General features: G+C 48.7%; 1 protein-coding gene across 1 annotated transcript in view; it reads left to right on the top strand.

Annotated features, from left to right (window-relative positions):
* Positions 1-10,000, top strand: part of LOC307076650 (seizure protein 6-like) — a gene marked incomplete at its 3' end in the record, with an annotated part of 31,258 nt that overhangs the window by 9,113 nt on the left and 12,145 nt on the right. The window contains exons 2-6 of the mRNA XM_079737727.1: positions 135-320; positions 2,605-2,773; positions 3,414-3,580; positions 4,400-4,594; positions 7,578-7,716. Coding sequence (XP_079593853.1) covers positions 135-320; positions 2,605-2,773; positions 3,414-3,580; positions 4,400-4,594; positions 7,578-7,716 — 856 coding nt within the window. The remainder of the gene's footprint in view (positions 1-134; positions 321-2,604; positions 2,774-3,413; positions 3,581-4,399; positions 4,595-7,577; positions 7,717-10,000) is intronic.

The following is a 10,000-nucleotide window of genomic DNA, read 5'->3' as shown; positions in this document are numbered from 1 at the left end:
CCCCTTCTCTCCCCTCTCCTCTCTTCCCCTCCCCTCCCCCTCACCGTCTCCTCCACTTCTCCTCCCTTCCCTCTTCCTCCCCTCGGCCCCCTCTCCTCTCACTCCCCCTCTCCCCCTCTCTCTCCCCTTCCCAGCCTTCGTGCTGAGCTGTGCGTTCCCCCGGCGGCCAGCGGGGGGCGACGTGTCGGTGTCCCGGCTGCAGGCGGGCGGCGAGGCCTTCTTTGTCTGCTCCGGCGGCTACCGGCTGCAGGGGCCGGAGGTCCTGACCTGCCGCAACGCCACCACGCCCTACTGGAGCGGCAAGGAGCCCACCTGCGTCGGTAAGAGACAGGAAACACTTTAGTCTGCTGCTATTTACCATCTACCGTCACTGTACCCTTAAGTCTACTGTTACTCTGCTCTTTAGTCTACTCTTATAGTACTATTTAATCTCTAGTCTTTAATGATCTTGGTGCGAGATGAACCAAACAAAGCCATACTGGTCCTAAATGACACGTATCTTCAGCTGTAAAGCTTACACTTAAAACATTCAGCGGTAAACCTTCACTGTAAACCTTCATTCAACTGTAAACCTTCAGCTGTAAACCTTCAAGTGTAAACCTTCCACTGTAAACCTTCGGCTGTAAACCTTCACTGTAAACCTTCATTCAACTGTAAACCTTCAGCTGTAAACCTTCAAGTGTAAACCTTCCACTGTAAACCTTCAGCTGTAAACCTTCCACTGTAAACCTTCACCTGTAAACCTATCAATGTAAACCTTCACCTGTAAACCTTCCAATGTAAACCTTCACCTGTAAACCTTCCAATGTAAACCTTCAATTTAAAACCGGCACGATACAGCGGACATCTTTCACCCAAAGAGAACTCAATTTGCGTCATGACTCGGCTTAATTCTTCGCCTGAGTTCGTGACGTGGGTTCAGATGGGGGTCTTTTAGGGAAAGCTAGGGGGGCAAAGGGCATCAGCTCACTCAAGAACGCCAGCGGGGATCGAACCCAAGGACCTCTGGGCGTTGGTAGTCCAACCACAACCCGCCAGCCACCAGCACAGCGGTGTGACAGCCCTCACCAGCCCTGCCAGACACGCATTAGCATTCCTGAAACACTGGTTAGCGGCTGAATTTCAATTTGAGATAATGAAAGTTAGCCCGCCGGGGAGAGGAAACACACTGTGGCCCCTGAGCTGGAGGGGCCCCGCACGCCAAAAAACACAACCGCACAGAATTCAATTAAAGCTGACAGGAAGTGACTTGATTGGTCCCTTTGTACATGAAAGCTAATTGGGAAGTGTTTCATGTGGGGTGAAGTACCTGGCTGTCTGGGGCCGCCTTTGATTCAGAGGAGGGCTGCTCTCGCTCTCCCTCCAATGAATAACTCACCTTCGTTTATATTCCGCGCGTTAGCTGCTGCTGCCAACACCCGTGTACACAAACAGGGGGTGAAGCGGGCATTTTGATAGCGCTTAACAAAACAGCCCTCCTCCATCTTGTTAAAGGATGAGGGGATAAGATAAGATGAGGTAAGGTGAGCTTCAGTCATCGTAAAAACCGGCAATTTGGGTGTCACAGCAAAGTAATAGGGTGTTTATGTTTATGTGGAGGGTTTTATGAATAACTACTAACATGAAATACTGTCTTGTACTTCTGCTGTGAAACCCCAATTACCAGTTTCTGGGATTGATAATGTCATGACACGTTTAAGGATAGGACTAATTTTGATATGACACTATTAAGGGGATTTATGTAGCATCAATGATGATATGAAAAAATTAAGGGTAGGATTAATAAGGATATGACACTATTAGGGTAAGATTAATAATGATATGACACTATTCAGGGTAGGATTAATAATGATATGAAACTATTAAGGGTATTTATGTAGGATCAATAATGATATGGCACTGTTAAGGATATGATTAATAATGCTTTGACACTATTAAGGGGACATATAAAGGATCAATAATGATGTCCATTAAACGCTGAGGGTGTAGAGGCCAGGCCGAAAGGGTCTGTGTTGGGTCCCCAATGTCCACAGTCTACCTGCAGTCACCCAAGATGCACCTTAACTCCTACCTGCTCCTTAAGGACATGTCTCTGAATGTTCGTCACTTGTCACTTTGGATAAAAGCCTCCGCTAAATGAACCATAAGATAGTTATAAATGATCATCTCTTTTCAAAATGATGATATGGGTCAGTTCTCTCTTGGGAAGAAGATGTTTAATCTCCGGAGAGTAACCTGTTGTAATGAGGTTAAACGAGATGAAAGCACGTACGTTTATGAGATCTTTGAACTTTGTCCACGTACATGTATTTCATACGTCTGCTTTCATCACAGGTTTGTATTTGAAGTGAGACACAAACAACCAGAAATGTGTGGAAAAAACTCCTTGTCGTGCTCTGCCATACACGCACGCACACACATGCACACACACACACACACACACACACACACACATATACACACACACATACACACACACACACTCAGTCCAGCCCAGCTTTTTTAGTATGCTTTATTTCCCCATATTTTCTTCTCTCCCTCTCTCTGCTATTAATAATAATAAAGACTTCCCTCCCACCTTCTTGTCTCCCCCCCCCCCCCCAGTGTCTTGCGGGGGGATGATGAAGAACGCGACCCACGGCCGCATCGTGTCTCCTGGTTTCCCTGGCAACTACAGCAACAACCTGACGTGTCACTGGGTGCTGGAGGCCCCCGACGGCCAGCGGCTCCACGTGCACTTTGAGAAGGTGGCCCTGGCCGAGGACGACGACCGGTGGGTGTGTGGGGGGGGGGGGGGGGGGGGGGGGGGGGGGTGTAGACGCGTGTGTGTGTGTGTGTGTGTGTGTGTCTGTGAGTGTGTGTGTGCGTGTCTCTGAGTGTGTGCGTGGTGTTATATTGAATTGAAGGAACTTCAGAGGCTCCCGAGCTCTGCATGCTTGCGGTCACAAATGGCCTTTTAACATTTTAACATTCTAACAAAGCCACCGGGTCTCACGCTGGTACGCACTTCTTCAAGTCCTGCCCTCCACAAGACCAAAGCTGTGATGTATTTCAGGCAGCTCTGTTGCTATGGTTTTTGGAATTGTGTTGCTATCCTTTCTGTAGGTTGTGTTTCTATGGTTTCTGATGGTTGTGTTGCTACGGTTTCCGCTGGTTGTGTTCTATGGTTTCAGGGGGTTGTGTTGCAATGGTTTCTGATGGTTTTGTTGCTATGGTTTGTGGAGGTTGTGTTGCTTTGGTTTCAGGAGGCTGCGTTGCTTTGGTTTCAGGAGGTTGTGTTGCTATGGTTTCAGGCGGTTGTGTTGCTATGGTTTCAGGAGGCTGCGTTGCTACGGTTTCAGACGGTTGTGTTTCTATTGTTTCAGGAGGTTGCGTTGCTAGTGTTTCAGGACGTTGCGTTGCTATGGTTTCAGGCTGCTGATAAAGAACGGGAACAACATCGACTCCCCGCCGGTGTACGACTCCTACGAGGTGGAGTACCTCCCCAACGAAGGCATCCTGAGCACGGGGAGACACCTCTTCGTGGAGTTCACCACCGACGGCACGCTCACCTCCACTGGGGCGGCCATCAGATACGAAGGTAGGGAGCACTCAGACACCGGCTAGACCCCGCTCAGAGCTGCTGCAGGTACACTCAGAGAGGGAGTTAGAAGGAGGGGAGGAGAGAGCTGAGGAGAGAGCTGAGGAGAGAGCTGAGGAAAGCAAGATGTATAAAATAACACCCCCCTCCCTCTTGACATTTCTCCTCCGTTGAGGAGTCTTGCGTTCAGGCACCCTTTGATTGACAGGCGAGATGGCTTTCCCCAACCAATCAGGGAACAGATGGGCTGATTGTTGAGGAATGACCCGGAGCGTTCCTCTCTCTAAACTGTCTCACAGAGAGGCGGGCACAGGCGACTGGAGACAGACGTTCTCACTCAGACTCTCTCTTACCAACAGCTGACGGATGGCTCAGGCATTTGTTCCAAATTGCACTTAAATCTGATCTACAGCCCCTTTGATATCTCGTTGTTTTGAAAAGGCTCTGAAGGTAAGGAGAAGGTAGGGGAAGTTAGGGGAACATCTCTCCTAGAACATGTTCTCTCTCATCATCCCATGGTTTCCTCCCTCCATCTTTTGCTGCTCTAATTATAAATACCTCTCTCCTTCTTGTCTCTCACCCTCTCTCTCTCTTTCTCTCTCTCCCCTACCTCAAACCTTCTCTCCTCCCTCCCTCCCTTCCCTCTCTCCCTCCTCCTCCCTCCTCCCCCTCCCTCCCTCCTCCCTCCTCTCCCTCCTTCCTCTCCTACCTCCTCCCTCCTCTCCTTCTCCCTCCCCCTCCCTCCTCTCCCTCCCTCTCACTCTCCTCCCTCCCTCCCTCCCTCCCCCCTTCCTCTCTCCTCCTCCCTCCCCCTCCTAGCGTTCGCTAAGGGCACGTGCTACGAGCCCTTCGTGAAGTACGGTAACTTCAGCAGCAGCGACCCGGGCTACGGCCTGGGGGCGGTGGTGGAGTTCTCCTGTAACCCGGGCTACACCCTGGAGCAGGGCTCCGTGGTCATCGAGTGCGTGGACGCGCAGAACCCCCAGTGGAACGACACCGAGCCCGCCTGCCGAGGTGAGACCCCCCCCCCCCCGCTCCGAGACCCCCCCGCTGAGACCCAAAGCTCGCCCGGCGCGACGTCCGGTTGCTTTCTTGTTTTCAGTTTTCACCGAGACTCAGACTACATACCCCCCCCTGTTGCGTTCTTGAAGAAAGTAGTCTAATCCGGATCGCTTTTAACTCACTTTATTTGTTAAAGTATGGTAACTATGAAGCAAAAGGAGGGGAATTGTATGGACCCGCGTGTGAGCGACAAACAGCAGGCCTCTGTACCTAACTCCCTAGTATGGACTGCCGGATGTTTCTGATCTCGTTGGCTCCAGGCCCTGCTTTAATACTGAGTAGGCGTGGCCTATGTGACGTATTGGCTCCGCCCTCCTCACCTGTCTAAAGGTGCTGCCATCTGTGGCTGGAATAGTTATTGCAGCTTAAAATGTCGGGTCCTACTTCCTAGTGGCTATGTGTGGGTAGCTTTATGTGTTTAAAATATGTAACACCCCTCACCCCTCTTACGCACTTATTGTATGTTGTACGTCCTGGCACTTAGGAATAGTACTTAGCATTGTGTAGCATCTTATCCTAGCTGTCTCTGTTGTACACGGGGAATGGGTTTACCTAGTGATAGTTAGTGTTTGGCACTTGGTTCTATGAACATCCTTACTGTACCGACAGAGATATGTTATATGTTTCTCTTTCTTCTGACAAATGTACTTATTGTAAGTCTTTTTGGACAAAAGCGTCTGCTATATTCCCTAAAAGTACATGTTAATGTTCACAGGCGCCAAACAGAAGCAGAGTTGTCGTGTTTTAACACAGACGATGGAGGTAGCTTGGTGTGCGTGATTATATTTTATATTTTTTATATTTATGCGCTCGCCTCTTGTACGAAACTTCTCATTTGGCCTGTGTCCTGCCACGGCTGTGTGCTATGGATCTCACAACGTTATTAACCCAACTTATTGGGTCTAGAAGTTTCCATCTCCAATCAATTCTGCAGAGAAAGTTTTGTACATTCAGATGTGTCTGCCAAAACATTCAGGAGGACCTGGCTTAGGATATAATAGAGTTCTGCTTCATATGCATGAAGGCATACTTTATCTATTCGCGATGTTAGCATTATTGATCAGCAACAATGAATGATGAATATCACACATCTTTTATTCATATTTCGTATTTTTTTTTTGCTAACAAGCAAGGTGAAAATGTTTTCAAGCAGCCGCCGTTATGATCCGAGCCGGAGGATAGTCTGTCTCCAGCCTGGAAGAGGAGGCTGTGCTCTGCCAACTCCCCGTCTCTGAGCACTGGATGCACCCAACATATAGACCAGGGCACTCCATCCATCACTCTCACCTCGTGTCTGCAGCTCCACTCGCTCACTATGCAGCGCTGACCTCGCTGACCACACGCTTACGAGGGGAGCGAGACTTCGTTTCTCTCTGTCTGAGCAAAAGCCGGTTTCTAAACCTGAGCTCACGTCGAGGGAGACACACGGAGAGCACCAAATCGCCGGGGGACGAGGTCGAGGCAAAGGGAAGCTTTCAAGGAGACGCGGTGGCTGTGCTTGGTGTGCTCTATGAAGACCTTCGCTGTGCACTTTAATGCAGCCCAAATCCAATCGCGCAGAAGCGCTGAGACAGACTTTCTGTATGAGGGTCAGTGAGTCATGTAGCCTTGGCGTTTACGGACAACCAGTGGGCGTCAGACGTAGCTGTGTGCAGGCCTACCTGCTGACACACGTTTGTTGCACGTGAGTTGCATTTACATTTAGGGCTTTTAGCAGAAGCTTTTATTCAAAGCGACTTACAATAAATACATTTGTCAGAAGAAAGAGACAACATCTCTGTGGGTACAGTAAGGATGTTCATAGAACCAAGTGCCGAGCACTAACAATAACTAGGTTAACCCATTCCCCATATGCAACAAAGATAGCTAGGACAAGACGTTACACAATGCTAAGTAATATTTTTATGTGCAAGGACGTACAACATACAATAAGTGCATACATAAGTACAAACATAAGTTACAATAACTTGGCCCCGGCTGAGTCTTAGCTGAACACTCGTCTGATTGGCCGTCACAGGCCATGACCCCAGAACCACCTCTTTTAAAGGGACAGGGAACCCTAAGTGTAGTGGTCGTTTCTTTGATTCAAACTTTGTCTTCTACGATCTCAAACATGGTAATCAAAGCGATTTCGTCACGTCACCCACTACACCGCTCGGTATAACGCACAAGCTCAAAGACGCACACTAGCTAAAAATAAAGGAACACGACGGTGGCGCGAACCCTAACCGTGGGGATAACAGCCCCCAAACTTGTTTTATTGCATCTCATCGTGTTCTAATTAATTAGTGCTGAAACAGGAGTTCCCGGTGCCAGGACGGAGTGAAGGGGATAGCTTTTTACTCTCTGCTGTTTACTGCCCTTTCCTCTCGGCCCCATCCCCAGGAAAGAACAGAAAAACGCTTTTATTTCCAACCGACAATTTGAGTCGGCGCCTGGGTCATTTTTTTCCTTGCGCTTTTAAGACGGTTATCGATCTGCGAGTGTGTATTGTCCTTGTCCCGTTGTCATCGTCTGTAAACTGGAGGTCTGCTGTACTAAGCACAGCTTCCTAATCAGGGTCGCTCCGGGAGGCCGATCCCACCTCACAGAGCCTCACCTCGGCCGGGAGAGAGAGGGACACAGGGCGGGCTGAGGGCCTGCGCGGGGCGGAGGGGGCGCTTGTTTCGTGGGGCAAAGCTAATCGGCGGGTGTGTTTGTTTTGAGGGGGGGGGGGGGGGAGGGTCGGGGCTTAACGACGGGTGCTTCTTGTTTTGTGGGGCGGAGTGAAACATTGGGTGTGTCTGTTCCGTGGGGCAGAGCTAAACCACGGGTGCGCTTGTTTCTTTTGTGGAGCGGGGCTAAGCGAAAGGTGCGTTTGTTTCGTGGGGCTAAACAGTTGCGTGCGGTTCGTTTTTGTGGGGTTAAACGACGGGTGCGTTTGTTTTGTGTGCAGCCGTGTGCAGCGGGGAGATGACGGACTCGGCCGGGGTGGTGCTGTCCCCCAACTGGCCCGAGGTCTACGACAAGGGGCAGGACTGCATCTGGGGGGTCCACGTCGAAGAGGACAAGAGGATCATGCTGGACGTCCAAGTGTAAGGCAATATCAGGAGGGGTCTCGCTCCATGTCGCTAAATGTCTCTCTCTCTCTCTCTCTCTCTCTCTCTCCGTCTCTCTCTCTCTCATGTCTCTCTCTCTCTCTTAGTCTCTCTCTCTATGTCCCTCTCTGTCTCTCTCTCTCTCTCTCTGTCTCTATCTCGATGGCTATCTCTATATGTCTCTCTCCCTCTCCGTCTCTCTCTCTCTCATGTCTCTCTCTCTCTCTCTGTCTCTATCTCGATGGCTATCTCTATATGTTTCTCTCCCTCTCCGTCTCTCTCTCTCGCATGTCTCTCTCTCTCTCTATGTCCCTCTCTGTCTCTCTCTCTCTCTCTCTCTCTATCTCGATGGCTATCTCTATATGTCTCTCTCTCTATGGCTCTCTCTCTCTCTCTCTCTCGCTCTCTCGGGAGACCGAGAGAGATCACAGGATAAATCAGTATCTGTGTTATACATGAGGAGCGCAGTAGAAGCAATCTGACACACAAACGCACACACACATACACACACACACATACAGAAACACAATCACGTACACTCAATCTCACACACACTAGGAGAACACATCCGGAACAAAAACAAACAAACAGAAACACAAAAGAACACACACTGGCAGAAAATAAACAAGCACACACACGCACACAGAATAACACACACTAGCAGATCCCCTGAAGGACAGGAAGTGTTTCCGCGGTTAGAGTCGCTAATGAGGGGTTTCCTGTGTGTGTGTGTGTGTGTGTGTGTGTGTGTGTGTGTGTGTGCCGGTATGTGTACACCTGTGTTTTCTGGTGTGCCTATATATGAGGTTGTGTGAGTGTGTGTGTGTGTGTGTGTGTGTTTGTGTGTGTGCATGTGTGCGTGTGTGTGGGTGTGTGTGTCTGCGTGTGTGTGTGTGTGTGTGTGTGTGTGTGGGTGTGTGTGTCTGTGTGTGTGTGTCTGCGTGTGTGTGTGTGTGTGTGGGTGTGTGTCTGCGTGTGTGTGTGTGTCTGCGTGTGTGTGTGTGTGTGTGTGTGTGTGTGCGTGTGTGTGTGTGTGTGTCTGCGTGTGTGTGTGTGTGGAGTGCATGGCAGAGCTTCCAGCTCTCTGACCAGATTAAGCAGTAAGCCAGCGTAGAGCTGCGCACAGTAGAGCTCCTCTGAAATCAATCTGCCCTGGCACTCTGTGACAGCAAGACACTTATCACACACACAGACACACAGACACACAGACACACACACACACACACAGACATGCATTTACATACACAGAGATACCCTCAAACACACATACACACACACACACACACAGACAGACATGCATTAACATACACCGACAAACCCTCACACACATTCTTGTAATGTTTATATTATTCACCAAAGATTTTGTTCCTCCCATTAATCGTTAAACAATTTAAATATAAGGTTAATCCAGGACTCTGTGGTGGCTACAAACACACAACACAGCTTTCATTCCTCCCAACGCACACACACACACACATACACACATGCACACACACAGACACACACACACACACACACACACATAATACTCTGCATGCATCCCTCCTCAGATCAATTAGGCAAACGGAGACTCAAGCCTGAATCTATGCAGGTTTTTTTCTCTCTCCTTCTGTCTTTCTGGTTCCATTAATCTATTAATTATCATCTGATTAGCCATCTGATACGATGAGTAATGAAAAGGGAAATAGTTGTATTTTAGTCCCTGACATATCATCGCTCAGCGGCTCTGTATACGTTCTAATGAACACGTTTCTAAACGCACGGCCATGTTACGTCGGAACGAACCGAACAATCCTTTCGTAGTGAAGAGATTTACAGCTCATGGCTTAACATCCGTTAGCCTGCGGTTTCATGTTGCCTTGTTAAGTGTTATACTATAATGTGTTGCGTTGAAGTGTTGTTTTATGCTATCATTTGTTGTTTTGTGTTGTTTTGTGTTGCATCTTGTTGTTTAGTGTTATACTATAATATGTTGCATTGTGTCGCCATGTGTTGTGATATCATGTGTTAGACCATCACGTTGTGTTGCATCTTGTTATTTTGTGTCAGATCAGAGATCATGTGACGTGTTATGCTATCATGTTGTGTTATTTTGGGTAGTGATGTGTTAGACTATCATGTTGCGTTGCGTTGTGTTGTTATGTGTTAGATTATGATGTCGACTTGCCTTGTGTTGTGTTAGACTATCATGTTGCGTTGCCGGGTCTTGTATTACTATCACGACTATCACGTTATGTCAGGCCCATGCGGTCATGTTTGTCTGATATTTTATAGATATCCT

The sequence above is a fragment of the Pollachius pollachius genome (assembly GCF_949987615.1).
Source record: "Pollachius pollachius genome assembly, chromosome: 6".
Lineage (NCBI taxonomy): Eukaryota > Metazoa > Chordata > Actinopteri > Gadiformes > Gadidae > Pollachius > Pollachius pollachius.
Note: the sequence above shows the minus strand (reverse complement) of the source record. Positions and strands in the feature narration are given on the sequence as shown.